General features: G+C 41.5%; 1 protein-coding gene across 1 annotated transcript in view; it reads left to right on the forward strand.

The window, feature by feature from the left end:
- Positions 1-18,011, forward strand: part of CD81 (CD81 molecule) — a 79,037-nt gene that overhangs the window by 10,196 nt on the left and 50,830 nt on the right. The window contains exon 2 of the mRNA XM_048483642.1: positions 17,391-17,505. Within this exon, the coding sequence (XP_048339599.1) occupies positions 17,391-17,505 (115 nt within the window). The remainder of the gene's footprint in view (positions 1-17,390; positions 17,506-18,011) is intronic.

The following is an 18,011-nucleotide window of genomic DNA, read 5'->3' on the forward strand; positions in this document are numbered from 1 at the left end:
CATTCCTGTAGGTCTTCTTGTTTTCTTTTTCCAGAATGGGTGAGCATATGGTTGCCAGCAACCTGGAGGAAAATATGTCCTGCCTTTTTAATGTAAACTTAATGGAATGTTACTTACCAAGTGATGTTATTTTCTTCCATGCCACAAAAATCTTCACCCTCTCATTCCTACACATTAAGCCTCTGTTAAAGGGACAGGGCATTTTTCTCTAGGTTGCTGACAGCCCTAATGTAGTTCTGAAAGATTCCTGTATAGTCCAAATCCAGATCTACCACTCTTTCATTTACTAGAATAGAATAGAAATACTTACACATTTTCCAAAACTACTGTAAGAAAACTGTCTTACTAACCATTCAAAATAATTTTTTTAGTGTTTTCTAAAAATTGGAACCTGCAAAATGGACAGTAGACAAGACTTAGATCATTTTTCTGATGCAGAAGAGTCCCCTGCTTAAACGTCTGAGCAGTTCATGTGTTTCTTCAAGCTGGGGGACCTCCAACTCCTCATTTCTAAGATTATTACAGCCCTTGATTGCAGAATCCTGCTGCAGTGGATCCCGCAGATCTTGCTGTGCCATCCACTACTAGACCCATCAAGGGTTGCCACAAGGGTAACAAGGAGTTCTTCGACATACAGATGGTTCACAAAAAAAATTCCAATCCCTGAGTTCTTGATCATCGCCTTTGGGAGCTCATATGCAGGATGTGAAAGCAATGGCCTTCTGCTGCTGCTCCCGAGCACCTGGTGTGCTAAGGCATTTGCAATCTCAGATCAAGGAGGATCAACATTGGTAGCTGTAGACCGACTTCTCCTCCATAAATCTGTCCAAGCCCCTTTTAAAGCTATCCAGGTTAGTGGCCATCACCACCTCCTGTAGCAATATATTCCAAACACCAATCACATGTTGCGTGAAGAAATGTTTCCTTTTATTAGTCCTAATTCTTCCCCCCAGCATTTTCAATGTATGCCCCCTGGTTCTAGCATTGTGAGAAAGAGAGGAAAAATTCTCTGTCAACATTTTCTACCCCATGCATAATGTTATAGACTTCCATCATATCCCCTCTCAGATGTCTCCTCTCCAAACTAAAGAGTCCCAAATGCTGCAGCCTCTCATAAGGAAGGTGCTCCAATTCTTCAGTCATCCTCGTTGCCCTTCTCTGCACTTTTTCTATCTATTCGATATCCTTTTTGAGATGTGGCGACCAGAACTGAACACATTACTCCATGGTGTCTGAAAGGAGCTTACACACAGAGAAATTGGGATGGGATGGAATAGAAGTTTTATTTATATCCTGCCCTCCCCCAGCAACCGGGTTCAGGGTGATTTCCAACATACATATACAATACAAAGTTTAAAATCAAAGAATACAATTAAAATCTACTATAAATATTTCTATACCATTGGCACCTTATAGGCACCAACTTCTCCAGAGGTTTCTTTCATTCAGCAACTGTGCTTTGATCTAACAGGAAAGATCAACTGGTGAAGAGGGGAAGGGAAGGAGACCAGATTAGAGCTTTTGCCATATCTTCCCCTCAACCATATGCCTGGTGGAGCATCTCTGTCTTCTAGGCCCTGCAGAATTGACCTCAGTCTCTCAAGGCCCTGGCTTTTTCAGCCCTGGCTCCAGCCTGGTGGAATTGTAGTGTAAGTCTGTAGCATTAGATGAACACATGATTTTGTAGTTTGTGTTTTTCATGTTGGGTAGATATAGTTGAATGATCCTGGCTAGCCTGATGTTGTCAGATCTGGAAAGCTAAGTAGGGTCAGCTCTAGTTAGTACTTAGATGGGTGACGATCCAGAGTTTCTGGAGTCACTACTCAGAGGAAAGCAATGATAAACCACCTTTGAACTTATCTTGCCTTGAAAATGTTATGAGTTTGTTGTAAGTCAGCTATGACTTCAGAGCACTTTCTTCTACCAGGTATAGCTTTGGTGGTCCTATCATTATCACTGCTCTGCGTCTTACTTTAAACCACTTCAAGCTTCCATCTTCATGCCAGTGATACTTTCTATGGGACTTTTTGTTCTGTCACTTGGTACAAATGAACTACTTCTTGGACCACTATAGTGATAGTGAATTGGTGGTAGTTCATAGTTATCAGCGACAGATTACTTTTCATTAGCACTCAGGTATTGTCTATTTTTGCCAATGAACTGAGCTACAGAACAACATTTGTGGAACTCAACAAAACATAGCTGCATGTTGTACATTGTAGACGTTTGCATAACATGGGGAACTTATACTGCTGTATTGAGAAGTGGAGAGTGATGTGGAGGTGCCTGCTCCAGTCACACAATATTTGTGCTTTTAGCAGTAATGATCCTTGTTTCCACAGGCAAGATCAGTTCTTGTGGGACTGGGGCTGTGCGTCAGGCTACGTCTTGTTGCGCAGAATCTAGGAAGCACGGATCTTGTTTTGTGTCTGGAAGATTTTGCACTTGTTTGCATTTTCTGGAAATTGAACAATATGTGAACACAGAAGAGAAGGGAACAATAAATGTCTCAATGCTTTGTTGTGGGAAGACTGTTATTAAAGCTGACTCCTAAGTATTCATCAGTATTTCAAAGACTTTGTTGATTGTGACTAGCATTGAAGCAAAATGTTCAGTTTAATAACTTCCTTTTAGTATTTCAAGTACCGATGACTATGGTATCCTTTTCTAACAGACTCCATATCTGGTTTGGGTTACTTTCCACCAAGTGATTGTTTTTTTTTTCCTGGAACAGAATACTGTTGAATTTTAATGATCATCTGATTGTATTTTGCATCTTCCCATTGGTGTCACTGTGTGTGCAGACACCAGAGGATCGCATGGAGGATCTTACTCAATGGGATATTTTGGAAATTCAGGGCATAACTTTCTTTTCTAATCCTGAAGTCAGGAAGCTGCCTTATACTGAAACAAACCATTGGTCCATCAGGATCGGTACTGTCTACTCCCGTGGTGGCGAACCTATGGCACTCCAGATGACCATGGACTACAATTCCCGTCAGCCCCTGCCAGAATAGCCAGTTGGTCATGCTGGCAGGGGCTGATGGGAATTGTAGTCCATGAACATCTAGAGTGCCATAGGTTCGCCACCAAGGGTCTACTCAGACTGGCAGTGCTCCAGGGTCTTAGGTAACCTACTACCTGATCCTTTTAACTGGTGATGCCAGGGACTGAATGTGGGACCTCCTGCATGTCAAGTAGATGCCCTAACAGACAGCCCTGGCCCTCCCCACACTTCATGTATATTCAGAGTCACACTTGAAGTTAACATTAGCCTCTCTCCAGTGCTGAGACATCAGGAAATCCTCAAAATACTTTACATTAATCTAATTTCTACTTCACTGCTGCCAATGCTTCTTTGTGAATATTACAAAAACCACGCGACCTTCCCCTGTTCCCACAGAGGGTTGCACTGCATTTAAGTGATTACCTCTGATCTTTTATTCCCTGCTCCTTCACAAGTAGTTATTTAAATTTCTATAACTCTTCTTCAGTAGATCCAATGTAAACATTTTTGATAATCGGTTCATTTATTTTTTCTCTCTCATTGTTACACACTCTAGAGGAATTCTTTCTTTGGCGAAGCAGAATATGTATTGTGTGTGTTTGTGTGTGTGTAAAGGGGAAAAGGGAAACTGAGAGCTGTTGCTGTTCTTTCCTGGAAACAATAAATCTTTGGCTTGGAAAGCAGAGGAAAAAAGCAATAAGGAAGGTGTATGAGACACAACTTCTATCTAGCATACACAGGAACTCTTATACAGCCAGACATAGCCGCAGCTCTGTTTCCAAGGTCAAATATTTCTTTACTTTGTCTCTGAGGCTGTGTCATCAATAAATTGTAAACCAGCTTCCTTCCTTTCAGTAGAAAGGGCGTGCAGTTTCCCCGGTCCTATTGCCTTTCAATTTTTTCATAGCATTTCACAACATCTCCCTTCCTAATTTTCCCTCTCCACAAAGGAGGAAGTATCCTTGATTGGATACTGGAGCACCTGGCTGGAGACTTTCATAAGATCATGCCTATCTGATTGAAGATTTCTTAGGCCCCTTCTGCAAACGCAAAATAATGCGTTTTCAAACCACTTTCACATCTGTTTGCAAGTGGATTTTGCCATTCTGCACAGCTTCAAAGAGCACTGAAAGCAGTTTGAAAGTGCATTATTCTGCATGTGCGGAATGAGCCTTACATTTTCTTCACCTCTGACTGCCACTTCTTTTCCATCCTCTCTAGAATAGAATTAATGTTTGTGTGTGTGAGGGGTGGTGGTGGTTATACTTTGAAAATAGTTCCAAGAGTTGCACTAACTTTCTTTACCCTTCTTCAGTGGTATTTGTTGCCTATTAAATTGGCCATTAAGATGACTCTGCTACTAGTTCCTCCCTTAGGAACTAACTATATGGGTACTGGTGAACCAGTCATGTGCTGTGGGTTCCATGTTTGGAGATCCAAACTATTTTGTTCTTAGTACATATGACCCTTACTTGGATTGGAACTTAATGCATATGGCCTCATTTGGTACCATTTTCCCAACCTGAAACTACATTGGATAACTGCTCTGTGATCTGTTGAGGAAACTTGCATGTACTGATAAGCCAAATTTAGCCTCCATGTGCCTGAATTCAAAGTTTTCAAAATCATTAGGGGTTAACCCTTGGACTATAATGGATCTTAAATGGAAAACTATTTAGACTACCTTGATTTTTTCCTCAAAAGGCCTGATTTAAGGAAAAAATCAATTTAAAAATTAAAAAAATCCTTTTTTAATTTCAATAAAAACATTAATTTTTATACACTTTGCTTAGAGGCCCACCCTATTTTTCATTGAGTGCAATGTAAGTGCGCCCTGTGATGTCATTAATATACAGATGCCACCTCTGCTCAACAGTTGCATCTTGAAGCTAAACAGATTTATTGTGGCATGAGATTTTATGAATTACAGTCCCCTCCAGCAGATACAAGGTGAGCTGTAGTACATAAAATCTTGAATTTACTGAGGCTAAAGATTCCTGCTTCTGATTTTTTCTTGAGAGTAGTCTATTGCTTGACTAACCTTGCATTTCAAGTGATTCCCTCAAAAATAGAAACTCAGAAAAGATGGCAGCTATCACTTGCCACCGTTTTTCACAGCTGGCAAGAATAACCCAAATTTTGATTGGCAAAGATAATACACAAAGACAAGTATGCACTTGTCAGTGTATTGCAATAATGACAGTTTTTCAAGGGAACAAATCCAAAAAGAGACAAAGAATTTTGTTTTTCAAATTGAGATTGCGGAATGTATAGAGGAAAAGAAGATAATTTACAATCTGTCTAAAAATATAAAAATACACAAGATTACTTGCAGCCACATCCACAGGGCTGGGGATGGCGCTGCTGCTGCGCCACCCCCAGAGAACATGCAGGAGGCTTGGGGAGGCAACATATGCCCCAAACTGACCAGCTGCCTGCAAGCCCTTCATAGCCCAAAACAGACTTACACCACCCAAAGGGATGGTGTAAGTCCAAGGGCTAAGCTGGGATGTTCCCAGCAGCAAAGGCCAACTAAAGCCTACTAAAATTGGCTCCACCCCTGGAATGTTTCTGAAACACCTCCAGCCATGCTGGAGGCTACCTGGATGCCAATGCAGCTTTGGGGGCCAGGCTATCTTTCAGGTTAGGCGCCAATGAAATCTGTGGCACCTGCCCCAGTTTGCCTTCGCTGCTGGCGTAAGTTCCATTTACATTCCATTCCAATGTCCCATTCCCCTCCTCCCCAAGGGAATGAAGTGCCCAGCTTTTATGGTTTTGTGCTGTCTGACAAAGATGGGATATCAATCTGGTCTTCAATTTCTAAGAGCTCTCTTGTTTCAAGCCACTTCAAAAGAGTCAGCTACGTGGTGTATTGGTCAGATGGGTAAGTATTTGGAGGAAGAACTAACAAGAAAAAGAATTCAAAACATCAGGAAGGAGAAAACTTTCACTGTTGGCAAAGGGTGTCCATTTCCCTGGTCACATGGTCCAGTGAACAGCTGACAAATCCTTAGGGAGACTGTAAAGGGAAGGATTTGTGATTAATCTCTTTGGGAAAGATAGTTTCTGCCCTACTGACAAGAAAGGGTTGGCATATGCCTGGGTAAACAGGATGGACAGTCAGACAACATGTATGTTATTCGTCTTTTGTGTAGTTGAATTCAGTCACCAGGAAATATGAACATTCATATGTGCCACCAGGTAGATTGCTAAAGGGGGAGATGGAATTAGAAAAACAGATCTTATCAGGTTACTCTGACCAAACCTTACTCAGGCCTCTGTGGTCTATGTTTGTCACATCCAGTCATTATAGACATTGACTCTTTTCTTCCTTCTTTAGAGGATGGCCTCTTCTTCTTTATACATGTTGTGCACTTAGTCTGCTGCACTCTTCCTATACACTTCGTACACTTTGAAAGGGAAGACTTGTCTGATTCCATTACATGGAGGAGCTGGGAATATCGCTTAATAAGGTTTGTGCTAATATAATACAGAGAGGAAGTGGTTCCATCTCCTTGAGAGGGAATCTTAGGGTTGAACTACATGTTGCGTTTGACAGAGGACCACCACAAAGATGTACAGTCAGATGTCAGTTGCAAGTTCCCTAGGGGAATTCATTTTTCAAGCCGGCAGCATATCCACTGTGATCACAGTAATAAGGGGGACAGGATTCTTGCTTTCCTTGTCATTTTCCCAACCTGAAACATCCCTGGCCTGGTGATAGCTGTATGCATTGCCTGTCAGTACACTTGCATCTGCCAGTGTTGCCATTATTATTCTCCTGTGCTGTTTTGGGTAAAGAAAATAGTGGCAGGGTGTGAGTTGGGGAGCCAATTCTGTCCGCGCACTGTGGTCTTGACCCAAATCTCTTCAGAACTGAATTCCCACAGGGAACTTGCATGACTATAAAGCCTCATGGTGGATGCATGCCAAATGTAACATGTAATTTGACCTTGAATAGAGTCTACACAGTGATATCTCACATGGGCTTTCTTAAAAAATCTCCCCTTAGATGCACTCAGATATTATTAACTCCATCATGTTCATGGTGGGTGCACGTACATTCTGACCAATACTAGGAGTGACAGAGACATTTCCCAGCTGCCGTAAAAAGTATCTGTGGGAGACTGCCTGTTTGAGTGGAGGAATGGTAAGAGGAGAGGCTCTGAACTCTTTCCCCTTATTTCTTCTCTTAAAATTACTCTTTCTAAACTCCTTTTCTCCCAGTGGGGAAAAAAGATACAGCTTAATAGAAGATCTCACTGATCAACTGTGGCCCACATCTTACATACAAATACATGAATAGTGACCTGGTGAGATCCCAACAGCATTGAAATTGCTTCATGTGGAGTTGCTTGTTGCCAAAAATTGGAATGCTAACTTTTATGCTGCCATTTGGCAGTGGGATGACAACTGATTGCAGGAAGTCATATCCACATGGTCATTGATATTATGAAACAAGCCTTTGCCTTCTTGTGGTAGGCATTTTTGGATGTGGAAAGCAGAACTCGGGGAAATGTACTCATTCATCTGGTTCTAACACATTATCTCGAGGCTCAATGGAGCCTGGGGTTTAAGGGAGGAATTTCAAGGAAAAACCTGATTTAACTTTTATACTAGATGGCATGTTACGGCTCATAGTGATTGGAAACACTCATTTAGTTTCTGTGTGCACTCACACACAATTTAAATGTTTAACTAGTAAACTAAAACGTCCTTAAAAGCTGGCATAAAATCCAAAATGCTAATGAGCACCATACTGTATGTACTATTATAGAGAACTAAACAGAGTATACAAAATGTGATCTATATGTTCTAATATTTAAATATATATGTGGAATGTGATGCATTACATAACAGAATAATGTATAATATGAAACTGAAAATTTGTGACATAAATCCTTTATTGTATCCTGTTTTGAAATGTCTTCGTCAAAAGGCTACAAAACTGTAGTAAAACAAAATTTCTGTACCTAGGTCCCAAGTTTCTGATTATAATCAGCACAGTTACTGAATATTCTGGCTTATTCCCACTAAATGAAACTAAACATTTGAAGACACTGTATCATCCTTTATGTATACATACATCTGAGTATGCGCACAAACTTCAAATGTTTACTTGTAAACTAAAATGCATTTTAAAACTTTGGCTGCCTTTAGTTGTTATAAACATTTGCATAACTGCAAAATTAAAAACTTCCTAATTTGAAAGTGGGCAAAAAAATAATCTGAGGTTTGCTTTTTTACCTATCAGTGTCAGCTTATAATTTCATCCAATTTAAACAGTGTAGCAAACTGGTTTCTTGAGAAACAAGAAACTTTCCCTAACCTCAGGATAAGGGAATGCGAAGGAAGCAACAGACCTGAGGAGTTCCTGGCTTATTTTTATTATGAACCATACAAGGTGTGGTGAAACGGGCTTGCTTATGGCTGGCAGGCCCTATTCCGTGCTCTGCACTCTCCCAGGGGTTATCAACTTTCCCTTGGGGAGGGCTATCTTTTTCCCAGGGTATGCTGCCACCACCTGATCCTTTGAGGACTGCCCACTGGGAAAGACCAGGATTTCCCAGCTTCCTCTCCCGGTTACAAGGCCTCTTCCTCAGTTTCTTACTCACATAGCGTGTTTATTTGTGACATCTGAATGCACTGCCAGTGAGAGTCACAGGACACAGATATGACAGCCAAATCAATCTGTCATATACTCATAATTTTGTCCCTCATTGGGAGAAAAGGAGCTTGGAGGAGGCAGTTCTGGTAAGCACTTCCCTCCTCTTCCTTGAAAAACTTATGTTACAGATTCTAGTTTAGTCCAGCTGTTTTAGCTTTTATTTTTTTAAAGATAGCAGATAATTGTCCAGATCTAAGTCATATTGGTTTAGCTAGAATTGGAGTGGTTACAACATGTTCCAAGTGACCACTGCTTATCTATAAATGTGTATTTTTGGCATTTAACATGTAACATTTTTATGGACCTGTTTAAAAACTTCTGAGGCATCAGTCCTTGAAGAGTTCCACTGTGACACCACCAGCTTTTAGCTCACTAAGCTTCAATAAACAGCAAGTTTTGGGAACTATCAAGTCCCCATTTCAGAGTTAAGTGATCACATCCAAATAAAAGTTTCTGTTAATGGAAAACAGTATAATGTGTATTATATTAACCTGGGATGATAGGCTTTTTTTAGAACTTTCTGGTATAAAATCCTGTAAAGCAGTGCCATAGATAATACCAGTGGTACGGTTATTCACACATCACCTTTGCCTGACCTAATAATTCTCCTTGCCTGAAGCCACTTTCCCCAAGTGAAGTTGCCTTCTTGTACTAGATATAAGAATTTTAAAAACATAAAGCAGCCTAACAGCAGCATTCTATGCTTTGCAAAAAAGCCTAATTGTTCAATAGAAAAAATGTTTTTTTTAATTTAAAAAAGATTTGCTGTGTTGCTGCATGTTGTCTCTCTTACGGCCCAATCCAGATTGTGGTGGGAGCTCTGCAGCAGCTGGAGACTGTGGGGTGGCCCGGGCCATGCCACCTCCAATGGAGCTCCAAGCAGTGCAGCAAAAAGCAGAGAAAAAAAATCTGCTGCAGCCTGGAAAACTCCCTTGAAAAAAGTGACTTAGGCCATATGTTTTCGTGGCGTAAGTTATAGGCATTCCTGGGCCCAAAGCCTGTGGAAGCTAATTAAAGTCAGCCTCCCCAGGAATGCCCCTAGCCTGCCCCCAATTGTACCGGCATTTTCCATTGTGCTGGTGCAGCTCTGGGGGAGGCAGCCTTTTCCAGGTTGGGTACCACAGAGCTGTCTGGTGCCCGCCCACCATGCTATTTGCCCTTACCACCAGTTTAGGTGCAAATTAAACAAGCAGTGTGGGTAAACATGTCAGCACAGGTCCACACCACTTCCGGGATGCACTTCAGGCCCACCACCCTCTAGATTGGGCTGCAAAGCAAACAGCCTCAGGGCTAGCAGTAAGTACAAAAAAGCCTTCTGATGTGAGGCTGGATAGGAAGGATTTGTCTCAGGTCCTATCTAGATAAATTATCTTGGCCACTGTGGGGAAAATCTGTGGTGTTGGCTTTGGTGTCCTCATTGCCCTTTAACTTCGCTTCACTATCTGGCCAGTCCATTTAAAACAAGGCAAAATTAACAAGGAGTTTTTCCTATTGTCTTCCCAGCTGACTTCAGCTAGACAATTTCTCGTATCTGCTGAATTCTTCTGCATCACTGTATCAATGGTATAAGAGCTCTGTTCTCCTTTTGCACATATTTGTGTATGCATAAAGACATGCACACTGTTTAATAAGATACTGTGCTCTTGTTGCTGAAGTTTTCCGATAAGAGAGCTAGGGCACAGTTCTCTCCATTGAAAATATGACAGTGTAATTCTGAACTTGGTTGAAATCTCATAGGAGGTGGCATGACCCTGGCACTGGCATAAAAACCACTTACACTGGAACTGATGGTGGGGGAGCTGTGTCGGAGCATGATGCTCGGGCGCCAGCACAGCCATGGGAGCAGCACTCCTCCAGTGCAGGATCCCACCCTGTCTCAAAGGGGGTGTTCCTGGGGATGGTTTTGCCTGGGCCAGCCATAGTCAGACAGGGGCCATTTCTGAAGACCCTACCATTCATTTCTTGATATCATAGACAGCCCAGACTCATGGAACAGAAAACAAGGTGGACACCAAATCTTAATTCAAGGGTTTTGATATCAAGACATCAAGAGCCAGGTTTTACTTGACACAGGACATCACACTTTCCCCCTCCAGAATCAAGTATGCATGGCTTCCGATAAGAATTTCCCTGAACGCTCAACCACTTGAATCTTGATAACAGCCCAACCTTTGGGGGCAGTTTTCAATGCTGGCAGCCTTTGTCTTTCCTCAGTTGATTGTGCATACTTGATTATCTTTTCCCTCAGTTCTTTTTGCCTTTCAGGCCGTTCATCAGTTGTTTCCATGGGGACTTTCTCTGGTGGTTGCACTATTATTTCCTTTCCTGTACTGGTTTTTTCATCTGGCAGTTCTACTGTTACATCTCCTGATGGTCCTGGAGTATGTACTGTTCTTTCTTCTGATGATACAATTAATTTCTTTTAGGAATTTTTCTGAATTTCTTCCAGTTTTATCTCTGTAAACACTTTGTTTCATATGATGAATTGCCTTTGATCTGCCAGTCTTTGCTCAGTGATATTTGAAATTTGTGTATTGTTGTTTCCACAGTTTGTACATTAGCTTTAAGTTACCTCTTTTTTCTGGCTCTGAGTTGCAGGCCATGATAGCATGATTTTCTTACGCACTATACTTTCTTTTTGATGGTTGTAGCCCACGGCCCTTGTTAACCCACGCAGTGAACGATTTTTTTTAGTATTTGTTTCATCATATTGTATCGGTTGGTGGACACTTTCAGTCTGGTTGCTTGGTTGAGAACTGTCTGGCTTAGGACACCCTTCTGGTAGAATACACTATCTCATCATCATCATCATCATTATTAAAATTTACCTAGCTGCCCTTCCAAGAACTTCCAAGGTAGTTAACAATTCAAAACATGCAGGGTAAAAGTACATTATAAAACCATTAAAACTGAGCCCCTTACAAAAGGCATCAGTAAAGCAATTTTAAAGAGTTTAAAGACAGACTTTAAAATGCATACTAAATATAAAAACATTGGTTAGGAAGGAGGGTTTACTGAGGGAATGTCAGCTGAAACAAAAATGGCTTCACTGGGGACAGATGAATCTTCCTGGGGAGAGAGTTCCAAAGCTTTGGTGCCATGAACAAGGAGGCCCTCTGCCAAGTTGCCACCAAACTAATCTCAGAAGGTGGGGGCACCTAGAGCACGGCTTCTGAAGATGACTGGTCAGGAGGGTTCATAAGGGGTTAGACAGTCCTTCAGATATGTTGGTCCCAAACTATATAAAGCGTTGAAGGGCAAGACTTGCACCTTAAACTATTCCCAGAAACAAATTAGAACCAATACAGATAGGGCAAGACAAAAGTGATCTAGTCCCTTAGATCCATCCCAGTCAACATCCTGACTGCAGTGTTCGGTTCCAATGGAAGTTTCTGACCACTTTCCAAGGGTTTCCCCATGAAGAGTGCCTTACAATAATCTAATGTAGATGTAACAGGGCATGCATCACAGTGGTCAGATCTTTATTACCCAGGAAAGTCTGCAGCTGGCTTACCAGCCAAAGCTAATAAAAAGATACTTGTGCTACAGGCAGGTGTCAGCTATGCAGACATGAGCAGACAGCCCCAGGTCCCAAGCACAGGAATCCAAGCAGGCAGGCCTACTGGGAGCTATAGCAAGCACTGAAATCCAAGCAGGAAGTGCACTTATTGTACCCAGGCAGAGCCAAGCTCAAAGCAGGGCTTATATGGAGAGGCTTGATTGGTGCAGCAGAGATCCTGCAAGGAGTTAGTCTTCCTCTGATGCAGGCTCTGCTATTGTGCCATATCTGACAGAGAAATGAGTACTCTTCCTTTGACTGTAGCTGCTGCCACTGTCTCTGCCTCCTTTGCACAGCTGGCTCATCACAGGGCTTGATGGAGGACTATGCAGGTTCTCTCAGCTGCGTGGTATCAGGTGACGAAGGACTGGTAGCTGACTCTGCTGTCTGAACTTCCTCACAAGCAGCCTGCTCTGGCTGAACAGTGTGGTCAGCTTCTACTTCCTTGTACCTGGCATTAGCAGGTTCTTTATCTGAGTCCAGGTAATTTGCCACAGGCTGGCCCATGACAGTACTCTTGGCCACAGCTGCCAACTGCTTATCCAGCAGTAAGTCTGAGTCCAAGAGCATTCCCAGACTATGGACCTGTTCCTTCAAAGGGAGTATAATCCTATGGCTTAAACCCGGAGTCAGGCCTTCCAGCCACTAGTAGCACTTCCATCCTGTTAGGGTTAAACTTCAGTTTATTAGCCCACATCTATTCCATTTTATAATGTTATATATGTTTTAAATTGTTAGCTGTCTTGATGGCCCTTGTTAAAACAGTAAATCAGCATAAAATTTTGTAAATAAATACATGAAAATGCCTTCAGGGTTTCTACATTCTTCCTGGGATCAGTTGGAAGTGTGAGTAAGAGCTGAGTATCATCCACATATTGGTGACAACCCGGCCCAAATCTCTAGATTACCGCCCCCCTTGGTTTCACGCAAATGTTAAAGAGCATAGGAGAACAAGATGCAACCTTACAATAGCCCTTAGGCTAAAGGCAAAGAGGTTGAACAGTAGTGTCCCAACACTACCTTCTGAAACTTATCCTCCAGGTAGGACTGGAACCACTGTAGAACAGTGTGACAGTAATTTCCCAGAGAGAATATTTCTATAGTGTAACTTGGCCCAAAATCCTGAACCAAAATTTGAAAGGCTAAGGAATGGGTCAACAAAGCCAGTTTCTTGACAGTGCTCAAAGGACAGTGCTCAGTCTGCCATGGCTGTCTGCTCATCTATTATGGTAGAATTTAACTTTCATCTGTGAAAGTTACTGAGGTATCTCAACCTCTGTGCTTGTTGATTCATACCTAACTGCTGATTATCTATCTCTTCCATTATGTGATAGGGGAAAATATAAATAAGAATTTTAGGTTGGCTGGGTAGACAAAATTGAGTGGTTTCATAACCTGTTTTTTTAAAATGTGGATTGTAGTATGATTTATGGTTTCATCTCCCCACCTCCAATTTACAAATAGGTAAAATATACATGTTCTCTTTCACCTCAAAACCATTGACTGGAGCTGTTATGCTTGCCTAATGTTGCTCTGGATTTTTTTCTGTCTCTCATGTGTGCATTACAGCTTTAGCTAAAGCACTGTAAAATAATAAAACGTGTACTACATAATACAAGATTGATGGTCATATTACATTTATACTCAGTAACACTGATGTATGTAGCTCTCACAGTTGTATAACTTAAAAATGTAAAGTAGTAAAACCTTTTTAAACAGCTTCTGCGGGAGTCTCTTTTTAAGACACACAGGCACAGCTTCCTCTTTCAGTGGCTGTAAAATCTGCACGAGTGCTCAACTCTAAATTTGGCCCATGTACAGACACCACTCATCCACTCCTATGAGAAAATGCAAATAGCACTGTTGTTTAGCTGTGTTTAAATGCGGCTAGCAGAGCACTTGAATTCGTATCTTATACTGGAATGCAGACGAATGAGTTGGACACTTGGAATGGCAACTGGAAAAACAGTGCCAGAGAGCAGACCCAGTGTGGTGTGTTCAATTTGTCCAAATTCTTTCTAACTCTGAGTGGAAAAAAGCAAAATTGCAGGCTGTGTCAGTGTTTAGCTTTCCTCTCAGGTTTTATGAGCAGCTCTGGTCTGTTTTCTTATTTGTCTAACGCTGAGGTAGAAGCCAGCATTGCTGTGGACTGGGAATTCCAGATGCTTACTCTAGGCTCCAGGAAGAGTCACATTCCCAATTCAGCTTTAATGTTTCTGGTGATTGCATTATATTTTGTCAAGCAGAACAGGATCCCCCAAAGGGGTGATAGAATCTGATGTACTGGCTTGCAACCCCACCCCACCCCATTGCTGTAGGATCAGGCCCATACAATTCTGGAATTTCTGCCTGACCTGAACCTGATCAGTCTTTGGTGTTGCACTGTTATGTCTGTTGGGTAGCAGTCTGTTTGCTCAAAGACTCAGAGGCCAAAATAAGAGAGTTTGAGGCGAGAGATCGAAGTATAAAATGCCAGTATTATAATACCTCCTGCAGCAAGGTATCCCTTCCAGGGCAGACTCTCAAAGGACAGAGAAAAGGGTTCAGTTTATATAGGACTTTTACTCTATGGGTAGCATCAGTAATTACATTTCGAAGCATTCCTAAACTTGTCAGAAATTGCAATAAACAGTTATTTACAGCAAGGTTGTTCCTGTCTGTCACCATGTACAGCTGCCAGTATCAATACAAATTGCAACAAAGTCAAAGTTCTGTCAAACAGGGGTATCCGAATAACAAATAAAGGTATTTATCCATATACAACATCCTTGAGAAATAAATAGCAAACACCAAGCACTGAGACAGTTTGGAGACAGATATGTTGACCCTTGGGGTGTTACGATCTGCACATCACAGGGACACAGTGTTTGGATACCGGAGGCTGAATATGTGGCCAGAATCTTCTTTCATCACTGAACAAAGGGTTAACAGATACCATCTTTATTGTGGGTAGTAGGAATGGGAGACTCATTCATACCATCCAAGGAGTGAACCATAATTCCAGTAAGCAGATGGTCTGTTATCAGTTCTGTTGTGTTAACATGAGAGGTCCCTTGTTATCATAAGACCAACTGGTCAGGCAGAAAGTGTCACAGGCTTCTGGCTTCAGACAGACCTTCCTAATATAAAGCAGAATAAAAAAAACTAATACAATTGTAACACAAGTGTATATATGGTCTGTAACTCATGCAAAACTAGGAAGACAAGGTGTCAAGTGGATTCTGACACAAGGAAACTTAACATCTAATCCTGGGGTGATACTACAGTAACCCGGGATTATCTTGGTGTTGTCTACTATTCCCCAACTTTACTTTTGATGTAAATGGCATGGGCTGCTTACAGTCATATCCTAAAGTGTTATATTATTTGGCTAGTCTTTCTCAGACCCACTGTATGGTCTGAGCTTTCACATTCCAGTGTTTTGACATAGTCTCCCCCTTCTATTACTTTTGATGAAGATTGAGTGTGGGATGGATGGATCCAGTGTTATTATGCTATTTCACACAATCTGACTTTCCTTCTGTGGTAGAGAAAGATTCAGCCAAATCACATATTTCTAGCTCAATCTGATACAGACCTTTTCTGATTCCCATTATCCTTACCTATCTCTCCCTTTGCCTGCCTTTCTCCATAATGTTCTATTCAAGTTAGGTCTATAAATTCCAACCTCATGAAATCCGCTTTGCCACAAAGTTTGCCAGGCAAGTCTCTGTGCAAGCTGTTGTCTGCTCAGTTCATATGAATACTAATGAGAAAGTGGCAGTTCATTACCCTGGAAAGATCATTGCCAAGATTTTGGAGAAAATTGCCTGAAGCAATTTTCTGCTTAATGCTGCCCTGTTCTACTCTGTCACTATAAAGATATAGTGTGCACATCATCTAGTCCATGTTAATTCTAGTCCATGCTTTCTTCATAATCACTACAAAATTTCTGATACGTTGCATTGCATTTTTAATTGCTATAATTCCATTGTCTCCATACTGCTTCCAAACAAACACAGCTGTTTTAGAAGAAGAGTTGGTTTTTATACTCTACCATTCGTCATTGGATGCAACGTTACAGCCTGAAATTTACACAGTCTCGGAGTCTCAAATACAGTGTTTTCCAATAATATTCTATCTCCTCTACCCCCATGTTTGGCTTGTTTGATTGTAGTCACCCTTAGAGAAAGTTTATTTAAAGCCTTTCTAGATCCATCTCTCTCCCAACATAACTCCTAAGAGGTGTGAGGAAAAGTACTCTTAACAACTTCTGAATGATATACGTTGATGTTTATAGTACCCATCTCATAATGTACTCCTCAGGGTTGGGGGAGGGGCAGAACTGCCAGAAAGAACTAAGATTAAACAGTCTGTGGCTCAACTGAGTAGTTTGGGCAGCAAAAGAGAAAAAAAATGGATTTTCGTTAACACTTTGGTGAAAGGGCTGCCATTCTGGAACTTCAGTTGTACTAGGCAAAGCATATTTTATAACTATGAACCTTTTTAAACCTTAGCTGTAACATAAAGAGTGACAGTAGCAACCAGGAAACCACACAAGCCCATCTATTGTGGAAAATACCCCAGTCATTATGCTGTACTACACCAGTATTGTAATCATTGGGGCTAGAAACTTGATCTTAAAAAATGAAAGGTGAGGAGTTTTAGTAAACTGAATTCTGCATCTAATACCAAATTCTGCTCTTGTGTATAATCTCAACCTTCAAATATAGCCATCACAGTAGGGAATGTGTTGGGAATGCTGCGTTTGTTGCCTTACTTTGCAAATATTTGCTGACATGGGTCCCAATCAGGGGTGCCAGCCTCCAGGCGGGGACTGGAGATCTCCAGGTAATGGAAATCAGTTCACCTGGAGAAAGTGGCTCCTTTGGAAAGTGGATTCTGTGGCATTATACCCCATTGAAGTCCTTCCCCTTCCCCAACACCACCCTCTTTAGGCTCCAACCGCAAAATCTCCAGGTATTTTTCCAACCCAATGCTGGCAACCATAGTTCCAATTGAGAGAGCAGTGGGACTTGGGTTCATTTTACCTACTCTGCACCTGATTAGGTAAATTTTCACCTCACGTTGCCCATCTAATGTATCTGACCAGAGCACTGGATACACTTGTTAAGAGCTTGGAGTTGTGTTAATGTACTGTTTTTGCTTCTTTGCAGCTGGCGGGAGGAATCATTCTAGGTGTGGCATTGTGGCTTCGCCATGACCCACAGACCACAAATCTCTTGGACGTACCACTCAATAACCGGGACCCACCCTATACTTTCTATGTTGGTAAGCAGACAGAACAAAGGGGAGAGGGTTTTAAAAGTGGGTGGAATTAATGACAAACTTGGTCATATCTTTTGTAAGTGGGTCACCTCCCTGGTCAATCCTCAATAGATCTTGGGGAAATTAACTGCCCAAGCAAAAGCAATGTGAAGGAAGATATGCATACACAGAATAGGCATTTGATGACTTGAGAAGCGCAATGCACTGTTAATGTACTTTCCTGTGGATTTATGTAAATGGTGGATCTTACATGATAATTTATGGTGATTGGCAAACTGTTGTGAAAATAAAGGATATTGTGTTAATGAGTGTAGAAGATCTTGTTCTTTCCAACCAAGGGTTCTGTTACATTCCATGTGCTGCATATCAGCAGTACTCATTGAGCAATTTCCAGATCTCAGAATTCAAATGACGATAAAAAGCGTCTCTTTTGCTGATGCTAATTGAAGAGCTACAAACATTTACTGAAATAACTGAGGGTCTGTATGGTAACACCACTGTGAAAGTTT

The sequence above is a fragment of the Sphaerodactylus townsendi genome, linkage group LG02 (genome assembly GCF_021028975.2).
Source record: "Sphaerodactylus townsendi isolate TG3544 linkage group LG02, MPM_Stown_v2.3, whole genome shotgun sequence".
NCBI lineage: Eukaryota > Metazoa > Chordata > Lepidosauria > Squamata > Sphaerodactylidae > Sphaerodactylus > Sphaerodactylus townsendi.